At 37.3% G+C, this 25,987-nt stretch overlaps 1 protein-coding gene across 3 annotated transcripts in view; it reads right to left on the bottom strand.

Moving 5' to 3' along the window:
• Positions 1–25,987, bottom strand: part of PARD3B (par-3 family cell polarity regulator beta) — a 1,223,953-nt gene that overhangs the window by 517,982 nt on the left and 679,984 nt on the right. For all 3 annotated transcript variants that reach the window (XM_012933501.2, XM_055122817.1, XM_055122818.1), the window contains one exon: positions 257–442. In XM_012933501.2, the coding sequence (XP_012788955.2) occupies positions 257–442 (186 nt within the window). The remainder of the gene's footprint in view (positions 1–256; positions 443–25,987) is intronic.

Below are 25,987 nucleotides of genomic sequence, written 5' to 3'. Positions count from 1 at the left end.
GGTTACACATTCCGAGTCATAAAAAGAAAGACTGCAAGAAAAATATCAATCACAGCGGGTTTTTCAGAACCCTCTCTGGGAAAGAAAAGTAACCACTTAAAGAATAAAAACAGAAACTGTCACCCTGATGGGCAGGCACATTGGTACCCTGATTCTGCCATGCAGTGGCCTCCAGCCTTCACACGTTCTCTACCCAGTTGCCAGGGCCAGCTCCCTAAGCTCTGAACACAGGCATGTGGATACTTCCCCGACCCACCTTATAGGCAGCTCCTCCATGGATGATGGACTTGATGAAAATCCCAAAGTCTGTTCCAGTATCTCGAGATTTGTTCCCCTTTAAGCTCACTCCTAAACCAGCAGAACCTGAATCATTCAGGGGAATCTCGAAGGTGAGTTGCTCAATCGTGTCCAGGGAAAGAGCGTAGCAGGCAGGTTCTCCTTTCTGGTGGTGGAATTGAGCAGGAAAAGAAGAAAGAGAAGACACAGGTTAAGATGTACACATTCAGAGTGCCAAACACAGATGCAACTGGCAAAAAACCAGGTTAACTGGAGCTCCCACCAACTGTCAAAAGCCTGTTCCCCCTGGACAAAGGCTGAAAGGCTGATCGGTCTTTGCACTGGGCACTGCAGGTCCATGAAGATGCAGAAGAGGGGAGAGATACAGGTGGTGGTGGTGGGGAGAGTTCTTGGCAATAAAACTTAGTGATGGTCACCTGAAAGCATCCTGCAAGAAGGTAGAGTCCTACCCTTTAAAACAACTCATAAAAAGTGCCTGGGGGACAGAACTGGGTTTGATTCCTTGTACCACATGATCACCTAAACAACTTGGGATGCAGACCTGGAGGCCCTCAGCACTGCCTGAGTGATTCAGTATCCCTGGAACCACGAGGCCCAATTAGCATTATATCCTAAAGACCTTGCATTCCACCTCTAGACATGTTGACCAAGAATTGCTGGTGGGTCATGTGGATCTCCTTGATCCCCAGCTTGGGAGGTTTCTCAAAATAAACAAACTAATAAATAAATATATCCATAAGTATTTTGGTTATACATCAGAATATCCTTAGCAATTGAAGAAACTGAATGTAAGATTTAGACCATCTTAGGAACCGGAAAAGACTTTCAAGATAATTTTTCACACTTTTACTTTAGGATGGAGAAATAAAGCTTAATGTATATACATGCTAGAACAAAGGGGGAATGTTTGACTTATGTCATTTAAAACATATCATTTACCATGGACCTGTTATTGATAAAGACTCTCAAAGAGATATAGAAAACTGAAAACAAAATTAATTTTAAGTTAAAGAAATGTGACTCGTAATGGTTGTCTCTGAATTTTATTTTACCAAAACACATGCCTTAAGCTTGTATCATTGGGCAATATAACTCACTGATAATACTTTTTTGTACACAAAAATGAAAATGCACAACAACAAATATTCATATCCTTTTTGACAAATTAAACCTATATATATTCTAAAGAAGATACAGAATACAGTGGCAAAACACACACACACACACACACACACACACACATTTAAAGCTTAAGTCTCCAGGGAAATGAATGCAGTTAATCATATTTGGTCCCTAGTGTTTTCAAGAATTTGGTAGTGTGAAAAGCATTGCTGTCCACCTGAAAATCTCTAGAGCTCTCTTCCCCACATTCCTTTCAAGCCTGTGAAAACGTGAAACTCTGCCACAGAGCTGAACTTAAAGATATGAAAGTGAGTCAGCCCTGGAAACCATCAGTTCATTCGAGGTCGGTAGTTCCTTCCTCTCTATAATTATAACAACAGACTCTCACTTTCAGGCCACTTTGAAGGACTCATGTAAAATTATGCATTTAAAAAATTATTATGAGTGTTTAAATGCCAGTCATAAAATAACAACTATAAAATCAAAAATAGCAAAGAAACAATAACTGAAACTGGATTAAGAGGTTTGATCATAACCAGATCCACTGATTCCGCATTCTGAACTCTGACCATGAGAGAAAATCCATGTCTAATTTTTTTAAAAAGTTGCTTTAATTTTATCTGAAACAAAGTTGCTTGATAAAATGTTGTTTCAAAGAAATGAAGCTTTGTTTAATTTAATAAATCAATTAAGGTTAGCTCTTTTAACTAACTCCATTATCTTAAATGTAAATCCCATGATCTAACTCAAACTAGCAGTCTATTGCCCATTGGAATGCAAGGTTAATGCTAGATATAAATTATAACTCTTCATCTTTGTCTTTGAAAATACCCAATTTAGAACCCATAACATTTTATAATTATTTATGATTCCAGACCTCTCTGATATTTGGTTAATTTCAGTCTAATAAAGCTCCATGGAATTAAACTATAAATCAAGGAACAGCTGTTCTTCCTAGAAGTTTGTGAATGATTTTGGAGAAAAACTAGAAAGTTCCTTGGTTGTTTGTTTTGTTTTCTTGTTTTTTTTTCCTCAGAGATAAAGTGACTGAATATGAGTTTTGCTTGAGAAATAATTTGAAAGCACTCTATTCTATGCGCGAATCCTTCTTTTGGAAGCAATCATGCTTAATTCGTTTTTTTTGGTTTTTTTTTTTTGTTTTTTGGCCAATGATCTTCACTTTATTCTCTCTATACTTTGGATACATTAAATATTTCAACAGACTATTATTATTTGGAATTTTCCACCAACAATCAAACCTGCTGAAAAGGCATCATTTGATAGTTTGTTTTCCATGGCTGAGAATGAAGATGATAGGAGCTCACTCGGCCGCCATTGCGGCTGCGTGGTTTTGAATTTTTGTTGTTTTCGCTCAGTTTACAGTCTAGATGCATTTCTATAAGTCTCTAATCATGCTTAATTCTTAACAAGACTGATAACCAGGATTTTGTACTACCAGCTTTTATTATTTAAGGAACAAAATAGTGTTATGGTTATTGGTTTTGACCTGATACCTGAAAGTGAAATGCACAACAACATAAGTGAGTGACTAATCATGATTGAGTGGTTATATACTAAGTGCTTTAACCACACAGGTGCCCTTCACCCCATCCCTTAGGGGGTTGTTGTTATTATGCCCATTTTCTAGATAAGGAAGCAGGTATGCAGAAGAATAGTGCCACACTTATTGCCAGAGATTTGTTGGAGCTCTTTGGAGCCTGAGGCCTTGAGTCCCTTTTCTGATCTTTTCCAGTGTCAGGTTATTGACTATATTTCAGCTTTTCTGAAACATCATGACTGGATCGAGTCACAGGAAATTCTTCAGCAGATTCCTATGGTGATAGTAAGATGCCGTACAATTCCTCATCTCAATCCAAATGCAGTTATATTTTATATCTTTATCATACTATCTCAGGCTCAAGTCATAATTAGTGGTCTATAATAATAGCAGACTTCCCAATGGTGAAGGAAGCCATTACAGTAGTTAACATAGCCATTTCCTCTATTAGAAATAAATGTTCCTTTACCTAATGTAAAAAAAATCAATATGCTGAAAGCATTCCTCCCATAATAACCTTGGTTCAACTCGCAACTCTGAAAATTAAACTTAAATCTTGCCAGACAAGATTTTGTAGCGAGATGTAAAAAGGCAGAAAGTCTTCATAAGTGTCCCAAACATGGTTCTTCAGTTCCAGGATGGGCCCAAAGATAGTATCACATCCTGTCTCTTGGACCCTTCCTGATTTCCAGTTTTTCATCCCAGTGCTTGTTCCACACTGATATTATTCCTAGTTTTCTAGTCACAGATAAGTAGGGGGAGAAGAAACAATCAAAAATGCAAGGCTGGCATAATAAAGGGAAGATCTTATGAATTTATTTTTTTATCTTTTCATTATTTTTTTATTCTGTATTACCACAGGCAATGTGCAATGTGTCTAGATACAAATCCAAGAGCCAGCTCCAGGACAGATGTTCAGAGGCTACTGCACTTACCCAAGCTGGGCCTTCTATACCTGCTCAGGTCAGCAAGCCACAGATTCCCAACTCAGGCTTCCAATTGACACTGGGACCACATATTTCTTTTTGCAGGGAAGTGGGGAGCAAGGCCACGATATTCAGCAAAAATCCCTGGGTCATCACCTAATAGCTGCCAGAAGAAACTGCTCCCCCATTAGGAAAACCAAAAATACCTCAGAGATGGTTGAACCAACTGCAAAGTGAAATCAAGTTTAAGTTTAAGGGAACCAAACCATATAGGGTTGTTTGGGGTGGCATTGCTGCCTGCTGTTGTGTTTCTAAGAATCAGGGAAGAGTGGCAGTAAATATCATTGCCCTGGACTAGGTGCAAGCTCACAGGCTACTGACTGGCCACTGGGTCAAAATGTATTAGGTATTAGGTTACATGGCAGATAGTCTTCCAGATCAGAAATATGATATTTGCAGGATGAATAGGGAAGGAAAAGCAAAATAAATATTGAATTTATTAGTTATTTGCAATGTGTTACCTTCTGTAAGAATCCAGAAGGGAAATGTGACCTATCATGAACCTGTGAGGTTAGTTATACTTATTTACATGCTGCTTTTGTGTTATTTACTATGAGCTATAGATCATACAAAATAGGACTTACATTGACTTTTAATCACTTGAACATGGTAAAAAATTAAGCATAAAACTTTATGTGCATAGTATACTTCAATTATGTGACATATACATTCACTATGTACTTAGGCACTTACCCACCTACCTTTTACCTGTGTTCCTACCCCACCCCTTCTATCTACCAAAAAAAAAAAAGTGTGGTTATTACTAGTACTGAATTTACTAGATCATTATTTTTTCACTAATTATGTTTTTCTTTACCAAATTTTCTGTGTTTTTCAAACATTGCTCAATTATTACAAGAAGTTAATGTTTTTTAAAAGGAATTTTATAAAGGTATAAGGATGATATTTTGTAGTATTGAACTGAGAGAAGGATAGTAATGAGAGACAATAAGTGCATCTCTATAATGACATACATTATCTGTACTCACATATACATATGCATTTAATATAACATATAGAATATATCATATAGATTATACATTCTGTTATATTTATTCTATGAATTCCTTAATATTACATAAATGTATATGTACATAGTCTATGAAATATTTTTGTCTACATGTGCATTTGTGTGCATGCATGTATAATATATTTTTCTTAGAGTAACCCCTTTTACTGGTTCTTTTTTGTCTCAATCTTTAGCATCTTAGCATTCTACCACCTTAACATTTTCCTATTATTTCCCATTGTTAATTTCTAATTAATCTAATTTTATGATTTTATATATATCTAACATAAACTTAAGTCACAAATACAAATATTTACCTCTATCTGCTAAACTTCAGACTTGTATATCTACTTTATTAGTGAGAAACACTATTGGTATTTCTGCTTAAAATGATCACAGCTGAATAGTTCATCATCTAAATGAATTACCCCTGAACAAGTAAATGTCAATTGTTTTCTTTCAGACATTCAAACATAAGACCTCAAAATCATTGCTATGCTTGAGTCCTTTCTTATCTCACACCTTCATCCACTATTAGTAACTGCAGTTCTTTAACTACCTTGCAAACCCAAATCCTAATAACACACAAAGCTTCTGTACTGCTCCTTCTGATACTGATACTCTATACAATGGTATTGCCTTTCTAATACTGGTTTTCACATTTCACCTCTTCATGCTATTTGCAAACAATGGGTGTGATTCTATAAAAATAAATACTCAAAAGCTTCCAGTGATTTCCCACGTTGGTCCAAGAAAAACCAAAATTTGTTACTAGTCTTGCTGTCTCTCACTCACTTATGCATGCCATGTTGGGCCAGCCTGCCTTCATCTCTTCAATACAATCTGAACATCTGGCCTTAAGTCCTTCAGGCCACCTCTTTCCTCTGCTTCAAAAGATCCTCCCTTTCATTCCTCTAGCTCTCCTTTTCCCACTTCCTTCAATTCTCTATTCAAATGCCATTTTATCTAGAAGGTCTTCCCTAGCCATTCAGTTTCAATTTGCTTTACAGTCCTTCCAACCAATCCAATCTATGTTCATTATCCTGCTTTGTTTTTCTCCAAAGTATTTATCACCTATTATACACATGTATGTTCATTTTGTAATGTCTTGAGTCCCATAACTTATGTAATTTTGTTTTTATCCATCAAAATATTGTTAGAGCTTAAAACAGTACCAGACTCAAAAATAGGCATGGGGTAGATATTTTTTGGGTGAATGTCTGTAAGAAAGTGTTGAAAAGTATATGTTTATTTATATTTAAATGTATCTATGTATTTTTTCCATAAAATGTATGTATTTTTCCATAAAATCATAGCAGGAAATATATATATATATATATATATATATATATATATATAGTGGTACAGGTAGCAATTTAGAATCATAAACAGCCTAATGTCCATCACAGAATAGTACTTATGATACATCTTGGTGCTTTTTATGATACATCTGTATTCCGAGAGACAGATATATATATGTAATATATATATATAATATATATATATCTGTCTCTTGGAAAGCCTGGCAAGCTACTGAGAGTATCCTGCCCACATGGCAGAGCCTGGCAAGCTTCCCATGGCGTATTCTATATGCCAAAAACAGTAACAATAAGAGGTCCAATAACAGATCCCATTTTCCTGACTCTGAAACAGTCTCCAATGGTTGGGGAAGATGAGTAAGGAGAGGCTGCTAAAATCTCAGGGCTGGGATAGATGGAGACATTACTGGCATCGCTTGAGTAAATTGATGAACAATGAGATGACAGGGATACAGTGATACAGTGATGTATGTATTTACATATCTGTGGGTATATATTTGTGATTTCATATGTACAAAAGCAAATTAAGGAATTATTGGTGCCACATTTGATTCTTTTCATGTTTCATTTAAATTTTTATACAAATGACTCTTTTCATTAATTCTAAAAATAATGATGCAATAGTTACAAGTAGCCATAAAAGTTACCAGTACTAATTTTCTATTAAACCCTACATCTTATTTTAGGAAACTAACACACATCAGTTTCAACATCAAATCCTCAGGAAAAGCACCAAGATGTATCATAAGTACTATTCTGTGATGGACATTAGGCTGTTTATGATTCTAAATTGCTACCTGTACCACAAAATACAAGTCAATATTGCAGATTGCAACATTCATGGTCTATTTCATCAAGTCTGGGACCCAATGTAATCCAAGGTTATATTACCTACACACTTCTCTGTCTATATGCCTATGAAAATACAAATATCAGTATATACATATTTATAAAGAGAAGACTTGTGAGGTAATACCTAGATAATACCTACCTAGAGTGCAATATGTTTGGAATTTTCTATGCTTTTTTATAATTTAATGACGTTGATTACAGTCCACTACAATGGTTTCATAATCCAACAATAGGTCATAGTTTTACTCTGAGATAATATTACCTTAGCACTGGATGGTCACCCAGATACTTTCAGGAATTATCCTTGAGTAAAGACCCAAGAGTATCTGCCAAGTGTGGCCCCAAACAAAACAAACAAAAAAAACGCCAGTATGGAAAATACTGCAAGAAATACATATTGAAATTATTTTTATTAAGCCAGAGAATATAAAGGGCAGGAATACAGCTCAATGTGCTGAGTGCATGTTTTACATGCAGGAGGCCTGGATTGAATCCTGGGTACTTGATGGTGCTGAGAACACTATCTGGAACAACATCGAGGCACAGAGATAGAGTGGCATTAAGTATGGCCCTCAAAACTAAAAATACTAATGAAGCCAATCAAAGAAAAAAATGCAAACCAAGTTAAATAGTAACTGCCATAGTTTCTAATTTTTATATTCATTTTAATGTTTTATCTTATCTATTCCTATCCTCACTAAACCTTTATTCTACTTAAACTTTCAGATCTTAGAGCTGCTATGATCTAAAAGATATTTCCCTTCCCTCTGATTCAGTTCTTTTCCTACTTCTCCATTCTCTCATATGGCTCTCTATCATGCACTGTAGCAATGTCATCTCGTTAATCATCGATTTATTCAAGCGGGAGCCAGTAGCGTCTCCATTTGTTCCAGCCCTGAGATTTTAGCATTCATTGTAAACTATGCCCTCTCTGCAGGTGCAGCACACCAGATGGATGTCCTTGGGCATGACGGTGACGCACTTGGCGTGGATGGTGCAAAATTTGGTATCCTCGAAGAGCCCCACCAGGTCGGCCTTACACGCCTCCTGCAGTGCCAGGATGGCTGAGGTCTGGGAGTGCAGATGGTTCTTGAAGTCCTGCGCGATCCTGCGCACCAGCCACTAGAATTGCAGCTTGCGGATGAGCAACTCGGTGGGCTTCTGGAAGCGGCAGATCTTGCACAGCGCCAGCGGTGTCTGTCGGTCAGTAGCACTGTGACTTCTTCAACCAGCCCCTGGCTGGCGCGTTCTTGAGGGCTGCCTTGCTGGCCAGTTGCTCCCTGCCCCCTGACTTGCCCGTGCTGTCTACTTAGTACGAGTCCTCTCATTCCTCCAAACTCAGCTGGAGACTCCTTCAGGGTTAGGGAAATGAGACCCATTTTTGCTACTGTTGTTGGCATATTTAGTACTTCATGAGTAGCTTGCCAGGCTCTGGTGGGGCAGGATACTCTTGGTAGCTTTACAGGCTGGAGGGGGTGGGATGGAGGCTTCTTTTGGAGCAATCTCTAATCCTCCCTGCAGGTGTTCCCAGTCTACCAAATACTATAATACTGTTTTTATTCCACTGTCACTGTCATCCCATTGCTCATCTATTTGCTCGAGTGGGTACCAGTAACGTCTCCATTGTGAGACTTGTTACTGTTTTTGGCATATTGAACACACCATGGGTAGCTTGCCAGGGTCTGCCGTATGGGCGAGTTACTCTCGGTAGCTTGCCGGGGTCTCCAAGAGGGATGAAGGAAATGAACCTGGGTCGGCTGCATGCAAGGCAAACACCCTGCTGCAATAACTTAGCACAGTCAGAATCAGAAAGAAAGATGCTGCACTCTGATGTGAGTCCACCTGTCACCCTTTGCAAACCAGCTATTCAACATTTCCCGCCCCAAGTATCTAGTCTGTATCGAACACAATAATGTAAACTGGCCCTCCCCCACAGATCATAGTTGGTTAAAAATAATTACTAAGAATAAAGGAGGGCCTTTCTGCTTCTTTTACAGAATTATCTGATGAGGAAAGAATAAGAATTAAAGAATAGCAAAGAGGAAACAGAAATCTACATAGTTCAGTCTTGTCAGATATACACACCATATTTTTCAAACAAATATCAAAAGAAATTGCTTGGTGTGAGAAGATGAAAGAGAGGCAGGAAGATGAATGAGTAGGATGGCCATATTATTAGCGTGAGTGTATTCCAAATGGGGCCATCTCTGGAATCACAAAAATTGTTGTATTGCAAAGCTGGACTTGATTCACTCACACAAGTGGTAATAATCCAGTCATTCAAAGCCCACGGGAATCCTCTAGTCCAGTCCACAGTGCCAATGTTCAATTTCCCAGAAGCCCAGGTCAGACCTGAAAGCATCCATGCTGAACCTTTTATGGCCCTCATTTCATTAACTGCTGTGTTCTTGGCTCAGCATGAGTGAGCTTTGGATATCTCTGCCTTACCTCCCAAATGTGTAATTAGTCTGTGTTGTGAGCAGCTTACTTTATGCAAGAGTTATGTTTCACTTGCAATCATTTTGTAAATTATCAAAACTCAAACAAAAGGGATTTAAGAAAGAACTAAATTTTAGAGAGAGAGAGCAAAAGCTGTACTTGAAAAGTCTGCCAGGATATTTCAGAATCAGTTTCACCATTCTCAAACTTCTAACTAAGCAAATCTGAGGAATTTAAGATGATGATAACAGTTATTTCATAGCTAAGTCAAATCTTATAGTGAAAGAAAAACACCTGCAAGATACTTTATTTTCTGAAAATTTTTAATCTTTGTGGGGGGAAAAGTCTGTGTAGTTATTTTAAGAATGAAAAGTTTTTTGGTCAATTTAAGTGTGTAAAATTCAGAATGTGACTATCAACTTAAGAGTGTGGATCAGGGGTTTGGAGTGACAGCACAGTGGGTAGGGATTTGCCTTGCACGAGGCCAACCTGGGTTCAATTCCCAGCATCCGATATGGTACCCTGAGCACTACCAGGAGTGATTCCTGACTGCAAAGCCAGGAGTAGGCCCCGAGCATCGCCAGGTGTGACTCCCCCTCCCCCCCAAAAAAAAGAGTGTGGGTCAGAGGCTCTCTCCACTAGCTGAAGGCATTTTATTTTAAATTGTACTTTTCAGAGAGTAAAGAAGACTAGAGATGAACAGATGCAGGCAAGGATAGGTGAGAGTCTAAAGATGATCTTCACAATAAACAAGAAAGGACTTTCCCCTCCAATCTTGTTAGCAAAATCACAGCACAGTAATTTATTTTAAGTATTTTTTCTCTGGATAATATTTTTTAAAATCACACAAAAGAGTCAGAAATACTACTGCAGATTTTTTATTTTTTAAGTCTTCTAAACTACACTAAGCTATTGAAACTTCCAAAATTATATATAAATCAAAGAGAAAAAAATATAGGATATTGCTGAAATAAGCAGAAAAACTCCATAGAGCTGAATATAAGCAATACCACGTTTGCTTGTTGTTTGGGGCTACACCTAGTACTCATGGTTTTGTGCTCAGAGATCACTCCTGGTAAGGTTTCAGGGACTATCTGGGGTGCCAGGGATTGAACCCATGTTGGCTACGTGCAAGACCAGAGTCCTACCTGCTATATTATCTCTCCAGCTCCCACATTTACTTTTAATGGAGAAAAAAAAATCTATATATTTTTATAGTCAATGATAGTATTTTAAATATGTGTCCATAAGAACAGATTCTTTCACTTCAAAATGAATTTTAACTAAAGATATGAATGAAGATAACCCTATAAAAGGTTTATAAATGAACATTTACTTTTTTATGTTTTTGAAATCCATTCACTGGAAGGGGAGAAGACAAAAACTACTCAAACCAAAAGATGATCTTTGACTGAACTCATCAAAAAACTATTTTAGTAAAGGATTAATCTAATACCAGAAAATGTATTAAAAAGGATCATTCTTTATTGCCTACTCAATATAAAATTATCTTAATGTATCTACATTAGAGATTAAAACTAACAAAAGGATAGTATGTTAGGATTTTTATAGCAATGCTTCCTCTTCGCTACTTATGTCTCTATATATTTAAAATATAAGCAAATCTAATTGTAAAATACACTGACAAGTCTTCCATTTTCAGTTAAAGATTAAAGAAATAAATATAATATTTTATACCTTGTAAAGTAATATAGATGCATATTTAATATTTCACATAGTATGGATTTTTATAAAAACAGTAACTAGTACTTTGTTAATATTGAGGTATAATAGCTTTTTGTGTCTTGTTCTCACTCTTTCTGGTAAGAGGATTAAATAAATTGGATTAAAATGTCTTAAATATTTTATAGGCAATAACTCAGTAGCTAAAATATATGAATGATGCTTTACTATGAGTATGTGATACAAGAATAAAAATATGATTATAATAATTTAATGTTTTATAAAGGATGTGTGAGGAGCTGACTCTAAGAGTGAGAATTTGGGTTCATGATTGAAATACTGCTTACAAGAGTAATATTACAGTTTGTGGACCAGGTTGTCTGCACTTTAAAAAATAACATAGTTATTAAAAAAATACTTTATACAAGCGTACACAGGCCTCTTGGAAGTAAGCACACAGGTTAGTATGTCTGATCTATTCCCTCCTCTCTCAGTGTGGGCGGTCCTGACAGAATTGGAAGACCCTCTAACTTCAACATAATAAGTCCATCTACTGCAAGTGACCAAGGTCTTGGCCACTCAAGCCAGGCTTCATAAATCAACTAGGATAACAAAACCACTTCTAAAAACTGAATCATTGTGAGGTCAACAATGCAACGTCACAGTCATTGCATGGAAAGCAAAACAGCCATTTTTTTGAAAAAAAAATTGAGATAGCAAATTTATAGTAATAGTCATAGGATTGGGCTGGAGCCATAGCACAACAGTAGAGTGTTCACCTTACACATAGCTAACATGAAGTTCGATTCCTCTGCCTCTCTCGGAGAGCCCAGCAAGCTATCAAGAGTATCTCATCCGTCCGCATGGCAGAACCTGGCAAGCTACCTGTGGTGTATTAGATATGCCAAAAACAGTAACAAGTCTCAAAATGGAGACATTACTGCTACCGGATCGAGCAAATTTATGAGCAACAGGATGACAATGACAGTGATACAGTGATAGGATTAATTTAGGTGTATAGTGCTGTGTTTCTATGATGCAAATTCTAAGGAACAAGTGTACTTATTTAATGACTTCCCAGTGCTCTTATTGAATCACTCCGTCTTTTTTTTTTTCCTTAAATTTTGGTGCTCAAAATAAAAGCTTATTTAAACTTTCTCCATCTTAACATCTAATAAATGATGTGCAAAATCTTGGATTTGATCCCTAGCACTGCTTGGGCCCCCAAAGCACGGTCAGGGATAGCCTTGGTGATACCTGAGCATTGCTGGGAGTGACCCCCTTAAAAATCAAATTAGATGTTAAAACATATTCCTAACATGCCTGACTATTGAACATACATTTGTGTGAGCATATTATTAGAAAAGTGTTGCCTAGAATTCACTTAAGAAATATTACATTAGAGAAAAAAAAAGAAGAGTCAGGCTGGAAAGGAAAAGAGTAGAGAACAGAGAAGGCTGGAGAAAAATCACAGAGGTCAAAAGAAAGATATTGCCACAGTCACAGTGTTAAATTTTCCAGATACCTTATTCTCTGTTACACTTAGTGCACATGACATATGTCAAAATTAGCATCATCAATGTATCAGAGAAAGATGGAATATCCATATTCACAGATGTAAAACAGAAGTGCATTTTAACTTTTTTTTTTTTTAAATAGAAACCCTTTTCAAAAGGAAAAAATGAATAAGATTTAGCTATCTAATGATAGGTTTAAAAAAATTTAGTTTGGGGTTGGAAAATCTATGTGGATAGTTAAAAGATGGTAAGTTTCAAAATTGTTTTCCCTGAGGCTTTGGGAATTGCTGTAGTCATAGAATAAAATGTAAAAAGATGAGAATGTTCTGCATACCATCCTCCAATCTAATTTGATACATCATTATTTAAGCTACAATGACTCCTTCAGTAAAGATAATATAACTTTTGTCCCAAACCAGGAATTCTAAAGCAGGGATTACATTTCAGTTACCTTTATTTTCCCTAAAGGACCCAGTAATGTTCTTTCATTTTAAGAGAGACAGAGTTGTAATTATTAAATGATGCTGCAATTTAGTGACAGTACTACCATACATTCATGGGAGTAATATTTTCCTGGGGAAGGAGCTTTTGTTTTTTGGTTAAGACTTATAGAAAACTGGTACAGGGTCTAGTAGCATTGAAAGGCTTTATGGCCTCTGGGTGAAATACAATAATCTTCACACACTCTCCCCTAGGGAAAGATTTTTGGAGCATTGTCAGCAGTTTATTTATAACAAACAACACAAAATAAATTATTTTGGTTTTATTTTGGGGTAGGGGTTTGGGTTTGGGATGGAAACATCCAAAATATCGTGGTGGGAAGGTATAATGGTGATGGGATTGGTGTTTGGATATTAAATATAATCAAACATTGTGAACTTCTTTATAAAAATAAAATTTAAAAAAGTTTTATAACAAAGTCATATGATAAAAATAAAAACATTTTAACCCTATTTTTCTTGGATATCTGAATTATAACTAATTTTTTTGTAACTAATTTTTTCAGGTTTGCAGCTGAAGAATAATCCCTCTTTATTGACCACTCAAACGAATGATCCAAATGTTCAGCTGAGCCTCATGCATGAAGGAACTGGCAGAGGAACCCAGGTGTACAGGACCCGGGCCGAGATCTCCAAGGCTGCTCAGATCGGGACTGGGCCTCTTCTACCCATATTCCCCATTTTCCAGCAGCTAGGTGGTTACACCCAGAAACTGCCTCTGGTGACGTGTAATCTCATCAATGGCCAACATCCAGGGACTATAAAACCAAGCTCCCTGAAACGAACCGCGAAGCTGCATTTGCAGTTGCGTGACATCTGATAGCCTAGTTCTCCCTCTTGGAGAACCAGCAAGCTACCGAGAGTTTACTGCCGGCATGGGAGAGCCTGGCAAACTCCTTGTGGCGCACTCATATGCCAAGTACAGTAACAATGATGGGTCTCATTCCCCTGACCCTGAAGAGCCTCTAATGTGGCACTTTTGGGAAGGGTGAGTAAAAAGAGGCTGCTAAAATCTTAAGGCTAAGATGAATGGAGACGTTACTGGGCCCGTGGGCAAATCCTTGATCAACGGGATGACAGTGACAGTGACAGTGACTAAATTCCAAAAATACCGAGAAATATGAATGAATAACAATTATCTGAAGTTCATAGTACATGTTTACTATTGTGGTAAAAATGTTCTTACCATATATGTTATATAAAATGTCACTTGTATATATAGGCATATAATTTTCTTTTGTCTAATAATTAAATTAATTATACTGAAAAATTTAATTTATGATAAAACTGACTAAGCTATTCAGCTTCCAGGCAGCTAAATTAAAAGGAAAATTTATGCATATGTTCCTATCCTTATTACTAGAAAAAAAACTCAGTGCAGAGGGGAAATCTACTGTTAGCTGATTCGTGGGGAAAAGTGACTGAATATACATACCGACTATTGCTAAAAAGAACTGTTGCATCAAAAAAAAATCTCAGAATTGTAATACAAACCAGAGGCATTCACTAAGCTTAACTGTCAGGCTGAGGAAGCTTGGCTCATATAAGCTGGGCTCAAGCAGACTTGTCTACACCTGAGGATCAGGTACATGACTGTTGCACATTGCTCTCATTTTCCTTAGACCACTGGATACCTGATGAATACGTCTCATAGGATGAAAGAGAGGAATGAAAAATTAAAGGACCTCTAAAGTTTGCACTCTCACATCATTTACTAACTACCCACCGACCAAAAAATTTCAAATGACAAGTCCTCAGGCTATGGTTGGAGAAATACTATACATATCATGAGGCTATGACAAAAATATGGATACACATATGTAATATATAAAGCTAATATTTTAAGTAAAATAATTGAGACCTATAATCCCATATAACAACTTTATGGCAGCATTAAAGAAATATTTAATAATATCAGAATTTAGTGACATATTGCAGCATTTAAAAATGTTTTTGCTTTGTTTTGGGCCACACTCAGTGATGTTTAGTGCTTACTCTTGGCTCTACACCCAGGGATCACCCCTTGAGGTGCTTGGGGGGCCATATGGGGTTCTGGGGATCAAATCCAGGTTGGCTGCATGCAAGGCAAGTGCCCTACCCTCAGTGCTATCACTCTGACTCCAATCGATAAACACAGTATTTAAACTTTTCTTAATCATGTCTTTACCTTTTCTGTGTGTCATATATTCTATTGGGTATGCATTTTCCTCTGATATCATCTGAAGGTTTGTATCTCTCATGCCCCAGTTCCTAAATGAAGATCTTAGTCTACAGAGTCCTGGTACTGGAGAAAAGATCTGAAGAAGGTGATTAGGTCATGAGTGTAGTGCTTGCCTGAGCAGAAATGGTGTCCATACCAAAAAAAAAAAAGAGAACCACTGAGTTTTAGAGCTGCTATTCTCTGTGTCAGGATACAAGGAGAAAAGGGCCATTACAAGCCCATGTGGGCACCTTGATCTTTTTTTTTTTTCTCTTTTTGGGTCACACCTGGCAATGCACAGAAGTTACTCCTGGCTCATGTACTCAGGAATTTTTCCTGGTAGTGCTCAGGGGAACATATGAAATGCTAGGAATCAAACCCAAATCCGGGTAGACTGCATACCTACCCGTTGTGATCGCTCCAGCCCCAGGCACCTTGATCTTGTGCATCTTCACCTCCAGAACCTAAGAGTTTTCTTTGGTTTACTAATGACCCCAGTCTTTGTTATTGTTGTAGTTGCCTAAACAGAGTAAAACATCATCTAATGCTCAGCATTTCAGTGGTTTCTGGATGTGTGGAATTTTCCCAAGGTAGGGAGTAGTTAGCCCATCTGTCATGAATCCACCACTCATAGCCCTGGCTCTCAAAAGGGTCCCTTCTGGGAGCTCCAGAGCCGTAAATAACTGGCTCATGCTACAGAATATTGCTTTTCACTTTATATTTTCTTCAGTATTCATCTTTCAAATGGGTCTGGCACACACCCGTGCACACACTCAAACACAGGCACACACATGTGAAAGTGGGGTTAGTGTAGGACAGCAATTTCTGTGCCCTTAATTCTTATAAATCAGTGTGTGATTACAAGAAGTGTAAAAGTTCAGCCCAATTACAATCAACATTGCCCTACATAGGTTGAGCAGGATTTCTTTCATCCCTGAACTAATGGATCTTCATTTTTCAACAAAGTCAGAGATGCAATGAAGAGTAAACAAGGTTATGTCAGTTCAGTTCATGACATAGAAATTAATTTTTGAAAAAATTCCATTCTTTTTCCTGAGACACATGAAAAAGAAAAACGTATCAAAGCACATGAGGGAATAAATAATTTAAGTCAAGAATTTTCCTGAAACTATATGCAATACAATTATATGATCCAATGAAATTATATACAAAATATTTTTATTCTATATGTATGTAGAGCACCGTATAGCACTGTCATCCCATTGTTCATTGATTTGCTCTAGTGGGCACCAGTAATGTCTCCATTGTGAGAATTGTTGTACTGTTTTTGGCATATTGAATATGCCACGGGTAGCTTGCAAGGCTCTGTCTTGTGGGCGGGATACTACCAGTAGCTTGCCGGGCTCTCTGAGAGGGACAGAAGAATCAAACCCATGTTGGCCGCATGCAAGGCAAATGCCCTACCCACTGTGCTATTGCTCCAGTATACATATACATATATATGATAGATATGTATATGCATATATGTATATGCATACATATACATATTTGCACATATACATATATACATATGTATATGTATCACTGTCATCCTGTTGTTTGTTGATTTACTTGAGTGGGCACCAGTAACATACCTATTACACTCAACCCTGAGATTTTAGCAGCCTCTCCTTACTTGTCTATCCCAACAATTGGAGGCTCTTTCAGGGTAAGTGGAATTGTTACTGGTTTTGTTATATAGAATATGCCACGGGTAGGTTGCCAGGGTCTGCTGTGCAGGCGGGATACTCTCGGTAGCTTGCTGGGCTCTCTGAGAGGTATTCATATATCTTTTACTGTGTTTGGGATATAAATACGCCATGGGGAACTTGCAAGGCTCTCCCGTGTGGGCAATAGATTCTTGATAGCTTGTCAGGTTCTCCAAGAGGGAGAACAAGGCTATTAGATGTGCTTCTGGGAGCTTGGTCTTATAGTCTCTGGATGTTGGCTGTTGATGGGATTACATGGTGCCAGGGGCAGTTTGTGGGTGTGGCTGCCAAGCTACTGGAAAATGGGGGGTCTAGGTGGAGAAGGCCCAGTCCCAATCTGAGTAGGCTTGGAGATCTCAGTCCTGGGTCCCGTACACCTAGGTTCCTCTGCCAGTCCTTTCATGCGTGAGGCTTGTCTGAATGTGTGGAGAGTGGCCTTGAGCATTATGTATAATATACAATATGTATATGTATATACAGACATATATATGATAGAAACTATTTTCACCAAGAGTATCCCCCTGCAGGGCAGAGCCTGGCAAGCTACCCGTGGCCTATTCAATATGCCAAAAACAGTAACAACAAGTCTCACAATGTAGATGTAACTGGTGCCCGCTCAAGCAAATCGATGAACAACAGGATGACAGTGTTATATATACATGCATATGAAATGTATATATGTCTATACATATTATGTATATATTTGTTAGACGATCACTATAAATTATTTTATTGACATTTCCCTATCATGATGCGACCAAAAATTAACAGCCATATTTAGCCAGAATCTGGAAAAAACCCGAGTCCCCGAGAACAAATGACTGGTAAAGAAACTTTGGTACATCTACACAATGGAATACTATGCAGCTGTTAGAAAGGATGAAGTCATGACCTTTGCACGTAAATGGATCAACTTGGAAAGTATCATACTAAGTGAAAATGAGTCAAAAAGAGAGAGACAGAAAGATTGTACTCATCTGTGGAATATAAAGTAACGGAATGGGAGACTAGCACCCAAGGATAGTAGATATAAGTACCAGGAGGTTGGCTCCATGGCTTAGAAGCTGGCCCCATACACAGGAGGAAAATGCAACTCAGATAGAGAAGGGAACACCAGGTAAAGTGTGGTTCGAGGACCTGCTGGGGATGGGAGATGTGCTTTGAAAATAGACTATAGATCAAACATGATGGCCACTCAATATCTCTATTGCAAACCACAACATCCAATTGGAAAGAGAGAACAAAAGGGAATGCCCTGCCACAGAGGTGGGATGGGATGAAGGGCATGGGATGGGGTGGTGGGAGGGATTCTGGGACCATTGGTGGTGGAGAATGGGCACTGGTGGAGGGATGGGGACTCGAGCATTGTATGACTAAAACACAAACACAAAAAGTTGTAAGTCTGTAACTGTACCTCAAGGTGATTCACTAAATTTTTTTAATTTAAATTAACAGCTATATTTGTCTTTGAGTATTTAACACTTCTTTTTTCCCAGTTTTTGGACCATACATAGTGCCTAGAACTTATTCCTGGGTCTACCCTCTGGAATCATTCCTGGTGAGCTTAGGGGACCATATGGGGTGACAAGGATTGAACCCAAGTTTTGGCCACTTGTAAGAAAAGAACCCGGCCCACCATACTATTACTTCAGCTTGAAGTGTTTAATATCTAATATAAACCTACAATCATGTTTGCTAGATGGGACTAATATAAATAAGAAATGACTAAGACCTTCTCTTTTATTTTACATATAATTTTCATTAAAAATTTTTTTTGGGGGGGGCACACCCAGCTGTATTCAGAACTTATCTCTACTTTGAGCTCAGAGTTCAATCCTGGTGGGCTTGAGAACCATATGGGGTCCCAGGGGTTCAAACCCACTTGGCCATGTGCAAGGCAAAACCCTACCTACTATACTATTACTCTTGGCCTCTCTACAAACTATTTTTTCCCTCTACACTTTGACACCCACTAAGAAATTCTTACTTTTGCTGAAGCCCAACTTAATCATCACCTGTTTTCTGTGGCTATGTCCTCATCTCATACTCTTTACATAATTAAATCACAGGGTTCACAAAGATAGTACAGCAGGTAAAATATTTGCCTTGTGTGCATCTAAACTGGTTTTAATCCCTGACACTGCATATAGTCTTCCAAGCCCATCAGCAATTATCCCTGAGAATAGAGGTGGGGGTACACCTTGAGCACTTCTGGCTGTGACCCCAGACCAAAATTAAAGCAATTAATTAATTTAATTACGCCAATTTTCTTATACAATGGTTATTTACTATTATATAAATCTTAAAAAATATTGGGCAAAAAATACCCCATTATGCTTATGTTTATGACGCTATCACAATACCAATACATGCCTGAAGTGTGTATTGGTGACAAGGGCTAAATTCATTATATTTTTCATTGCAGCATAATTTTCATTACTGTTAAAAATGGTTTTTAATTTATAGTTTAAGTTGCAATGTTTTGCAATATAGACCATTATCACTATTACTGATTTCATCAAATGGAATTTTGAAATATTTGGTATATTTGGGACATCTCTGGGAACACTTTGCATTTCTTTAATTTTCAACTATTTCATTTTTATTATTTATTTTTATTTATTCATTTTTATTTTAGTACTACTATAGCACTGTAGAACACATTTTATTATAGTACTGTCATGACCTGTTTGCATTTTGATATCGAGGGACCAAACTATGCAAGAAAATAGCTTGCAAATGTTTCTAAGTACTCACATTAATTGTGGTGCATCTGATCACCATATCCGCTCTTGAGTTTTCATATGGGGTGGAGTAAATCTTTCATTCACTTTTACTTTATTATGACAGCTGGTACTATTTAGCGGCTACCCTGGTCAAATTAATGCTAACAGAACATTTTCACATTTAAAACTAAAATTCTGTTTCCATCAACTTCTAAATAATCAATGCAAGTTTAATTTCACTTCAAAAATGAGTAAATACATAGTTTTGTAAATAAAACTGAAAATAGTGAAACTAAAGCTGCCTTGATAGTTGTTTTCTTATTTTAAAAAACTAAATTGGTCAACTGTGTGCCTAAAGATTAAGTCAAACACTTGTTATATAATTAGTATCTCCCTGTCTTTCCTTATTCCATATTCACTGTGTGTTAAACACAGATAACCCAGATTATTTTCATACTCTTCAATTCCTCTGTCCCTCTCAGAGAGCCTGGCAAGCTACCGAGAGTATCCCGCCTGCACGACAGACCCTGGCAAGCTACCCGTGGTTTAACAAGTCTCACAATGGAGACTTACTGGTGCCCGCTCGGGACAACAGTGCTACAGTGCTACTGACTTAAAAGAAAAATCAGTCATAATTCAAATATGGAAATGACTAAAAAAGAGACACCTGACCAATTGTTTTCATATTAAGGCAGATCTTGATTCTATCCTTTGTCTCTATGATGTGGAGTTCATCCCATTATTTTAGCCACATCAAAAGTAGGGCATTGGCTATACAAATATGCATAATTTACAAAAGCAGACATATTTCAATGATATGGAACAAGCTGTCTAAAGTTTAATGGGGACCGCATGTGCAGATGCTGCTACAACTTTTTTTTATAACACTTTAGAATGAAAACTCGAACCTACTGACAAAAAAAGTTGAAAGATGAAATCAAAGAATCCTCTAAATTTCTAGAACTCTGATTAAGTGGAAATCAGTTGTTAACATCTTACACAAAGTAAATCTCTATGTAAACATTATTCAGCCTAACATTACACTATGTATTCTATTTAGATCTCTAAATTCTAACCACAGCAAGTAGACAATTCAATTGTAATTTCCAAAGAAATGTTAATAGTGTTCAAAGAACATTGTGTATGAGCAAAACTCACTTTCGCCCCCTAGCATTCTATTGAAACAATTTCCCATATTCTATTGAAGAGAAATAAATTTGGGAACTTCTTTTGAAACACAAAATGTATCTTTTTTTTTTTTTTACTTCCTTCACACTCTGGTCCTCCGTAATTAATGTCTACTCAATACTAAGCTCAATCATGTGTCTCCCTTGGGACAGTACTTTCAATTAAACCTTTTACTTCATTCAAAGATGCCTGTTCTCATTGACCACTGCACTTTTTATCTGTGGATTTATGATAATCTAATGCACATCTCCTCACTGGCAGAATGGCCTTATGAATCCTCATTGTTCTTATATGAGAAGAGAAGTGAACAACAAAATTAGCTCCTGCGGAAGCCAGGAAGGAAACGGCATTTGTTTAACACAGCAAGAGGCCTTTCACTACCTGCCCAATGGCCTTGACCATTATGCTGCCCTGGCCTCTCAATGTGCTAGCTGCCCTTGCCTGGCTGCTCGACTCTGATAAGACAAACCGACTCCCTTGAGAGCTATTGAGAGCTGAGGGTGAGAGGCAATGCAATCTTTGGGTTACTTTTTCAAAGGTTTGTGAAGGAAGTTAGACATTTACATGCTATCTCTATTCTTCTCTGCAAGAAACTCTATAGGTTAAAGAGGAACCTCTCAACAACTATCTGACAGCAAAGGCTGGGCTTTTTAAAAAGGAACTCCCAGCTTGTTTGCAGTAATTTTGTCTGTACTTTCTTTCCAACTAGGGCACACATGATTTGGCTTGAGGAAGGATAGAAATTATAGGGACATTTTATTAACAAGCCACCGTAAAAATTGCATGCATTTCAAAAGAATCATACTCAGTTATGCAGCTGAAGACAAGACTCTAGTGTATGACTGCTTTGCAATGTGAGGAATAAGTCACTGTTATGTACATCCCTGAACATGAACATATTCAGCAGCCTTCATCTTTGTTTGATTTCCTTGTATGCCTATATATCAAATAAAATCCTCAACTTAATAATTGCATTAATATTTATTTATATAATTTATTTACAGCCTGTCTAATACCAAAGAAGAATTGAGGTGGTTTGCATTAATAATTACATTGAAAATATCTGCCAACTTTTCAACAAGTCACTAGTGTTGACATAGTCGTATTTTTCACTAGAAGAATCCAGATCCCAAGGAATTTTTATGATATTAAGGATAGCCAAACCTTAATGAATAATGTCTATAATTCAGTCACTTTTATGCATAATGGAAATAAGCTTTAAATAAACCATGGCTGTGGTTACAGTGAAGGAACTTGTTATATGACAAGTTGCATGTCGGAAGATAGAGTTTGGTTTTGCAAATTGCGAGTTTTTTGCCCCCTCAAAGGAAATGTTGGTAATTGTGTCTCAGTTGCAATGATCTAATGGGGTTTGGTTCCTGAACAGTCTCTCCAAAACTTAACAATATTTAATAATTGGCATTGTATTGCATAATATATATTTAAGACTATTATATAGGAAAATATAGCTAAACCCACTTAAGGGATGCATTTCCTTCCAAGGTGACTATGGGAAGGTCTGTAATACTATATAGTTTCCACAGCTATGGTACTGTTAAGAGAGGACTGAAGGGAAGCCTTCATCTGTTTCTACGATGTGCTATGACAACAAGGATGTCAATAGCTGGAGGTTAAAAAGGTGGTCATGAAATGATATCTGTTGACAATTTGTTAGCTCCACATTTACTTAGGAGTAGTTACTCTTTAGGTCAAATGCTCCCAAGGCATTCTGAACTGTGGAAAAAACAAACCCTTAGAAGCAGACTCCTACTGCTTATTCATATTTACAGGTCATTAATAATTCAGGCACTGTCTGTATTGAGTGTCATACCAAGATTTGATATACTAAAATTCAGAGGATAATACCTTGCAATACAAAGAGACAGAAAAGAATGTTTGTTATGTCTCATTTTATAAAGAAAGACTCCTCACTTGTTATTGTAAAATTGTTTTGATCATTCAGTTTTAATATTAAGTGCATATTAAGTATTGAACAATATATAAAATATAAATAAATATAAAATTATTTTCACTTCATGAACAAGGCGATGTGTGTATACTCTTAAAAGAGTAAATCTCAATTTAGCATGAGAGACGTAAGAGAAAAACCATCTCTCATCTATACAAGAAGTGTCCAAAATAGGGATAGGAATTTATGTTTATAAAGAGAACATGGAAGCATACTACGGCAATGATATGTGAGCAGTGGAGTTGTAATGTTAGGGTTGTAAACAGGGGTTGGAGGTAGATAAATGTGAGACAGTGGTACAGGGAAATACATGCTGGAAACATCGAATGCTATATGCATTAAACTCTACCCTTGACAATATTGTAAAATTGTAAATCGCCGTGACTAAAATTAAAAAAAAAAAGTCTCTGGCAAATCAGCAGCCATGCCCATAAGCAACCTTTGGCTGGTGCAAGATAATCTCATCATCAGTCAACATCCAGATAGCATATCCTTTTCTCTGAAGGGAGCATATATGACGCTCACCATAACCATGCCACCGGACCCTGTGCCAGGCTGTTTCATTCAGGGAGCCCTGGAAGAGGTTGGATGAGACCACTCCCTGTCCCAAGGGACCCAGCCCCGACAGCTGAAAACCACTAGAACCTAAGTGTCGTGCTCATGGCCGCTCTCCACATGCTTGGGCTGAGCCTCATTCATGAGTGAACCTTTTCCTAGACCACACAGACACTTCATAGCATACACCCCACCTATACTTCAAGGGTACTGCACCAATCTGATGGGATTCAAAGTAGGTAGCAACCAACCTTAGAGGGGAATATTATATTATTTCGGTTCTGCTTTGGGGCAGGGATTGGGGTTCAGTATGGAAACACCAAAATGTGGTGGAGGGTATAATGGTGATGGGATTGGTGTTTGCATGTTAAATGTAATCAAATATAGGCCATCTTGTTGCACTCAGCAGTGAAGAATCCTGGCCAAATGGCTCCCCCGCTCCTGAATGGCCATGATCCCAGAGGCACACAAACCAATCTTGGAACACAGCAGCTGCTCGCAGAAATACTTCTGTACTTAATTACTAAAATACCAGAATTCTAAAAGTGCGTGGCTGCTGTTGTGACATCATATGCTCTTCATTATCAGCAACAGAAAACAAAGTACCTAATAATGCCTTTTCAGCAGGTCTGATTGTTGGAGGAAAATTCCAAATAATAATAGTAGGTTTTCTGTCATAAATTGAATGTAATCAAAGTAAAGAGAGAGTAAAGTGAAAATCATCTGCCACACAGGCAGAATCAGGGGTGGGAGGGGGGGTATACTGGGGTTCTTGGTGGTGGAACATGTGTACTGGTGAAGGGATGGGTGTTTGATCATTGTATGACTGAGGCTTAAACCTGAAAGCTTTGTAACTTTTCTCACGGTGATTCAGTTTTTAAAAAAGTAATCAAGGGGCTGGAGAGATAGCACAGCGGGTAGGGCGTTTGCCTTGCACGCGGCCGACCCGGGTTCAAATCCCAGCATCCCATATGGTCCCCTGAGCATGGCCAGGGGTAATTCCTGAGCGCAGAGCCAGGAGTAACCCCTGTGAATCGCCAGATGTGACCCAAAAAGCAAAAAAAATAAATAAATAAATAAATAAAAAAATAAAAAAGTAATCAAATATTGTGAACTACTTTATAAAATAAAAAAAAAATAATGTTGCTCAGGGCATAGCGAAATAGCTGTGCCCTGTATATACATCTTTATATTGCATGTGCATGCATGTGCAACATGAAAGAACTCAACATTTTGTAAATGGAATTACAAAATTCCATTCTTAAATAAATGGAATTTATTTAAATAAATTGGAATAAAAATCCAAGAAGTTCATTGGTCTTCTAAAAAGGAAACATCCATTGGCAGTCTGAAGCAATCACTTTTATTTTATACTCCTGAACAATATTCTTGTTTTATGACTTTTCCAGCCCAAATTCAGAGACTGGGACAACTAATGCCACCAATAAATTCTGCCTCTTTGAAATGTGCCTTTGCTGCTCTTTTCATCTAAACATGAAATCTATCTATATCCTCTGTCTTTTTAAAAAATTTATTTAATTTTATATAGTTGTTCACAATAATTTATTACATTCTGTATTCCAACACCAATCTCAGCACCATTACATACTTCCTACTATCATATTTTGAAGGTCTCTACCCTGAATCCCAAAGCCTGTCCCCAAAGAAAGACCTAAATAATTTATTTTGTATTGCTTATTATGAATAATCTGCTAAAATATTCCAAAAAGCTTCCTTAAATATCCTCTACATCTTGACTGGACTTTTAACTTGTTTTGATCAAGAGGATGAAGCAAATGTGACATTGTGCCACCATGCTTGGATCAGACTTAAGAGACCCTGTTTTTAGCTTTTGTTACCTGGAGAAAGACAAATATCCACTGGAGCTGGAGGATAAGAATGTAGGTGAAAAAAGAACCAAGAGTTTCAAAAACAACCAGTATCAGCTGACAGCTATGGAAGGAGGTTATCTAAGACATTCTATCTTTGCATATGTTCCATATCAATGCAAAAAACTTAGGAGATCTTATAAAAGAGGGTACCAAACAGATGTCAAATTGACATTTGTTGAATTTCTATATTATCTATGGAAATATTCTTGCTATGTACTTATACATTTTACTGTCATGACGGAAATAATCAATATTAATGTCATCTACCAATGTCTCTCCACTCCTTCTCCTCTGCCTTCCATCCTCCCTCTGGCATATGCTTTTATATCTCCATGGGCTTTTTTTTCTCTTTGTTTCTGTAAGACTTTCCATGGTCCAACTACATTCCCATCTGTCTCATGAATAACATTTTTCATATTTAAAAGTCTTTTGAATTTTCAGCTTTACAAGTTCAAATTCACGATTA

The sequence above is a fragment of the Sorex araneus genome, chromosome X (assembly GCF_027595985.1).
Source record: "Sorex araneus isolate mSorAra2 chromosome X, mSorAra2.pri, whole genome shotgun sequence".
NCBI lineage: Eukaryota > Metazoa > Chordata > Mammalia > Eulipotyphla > Soricidae > Sorex > Sorex araneus.
This window is presented reverse-complemented; position numbering and strand designations above follow the sequence as displayed.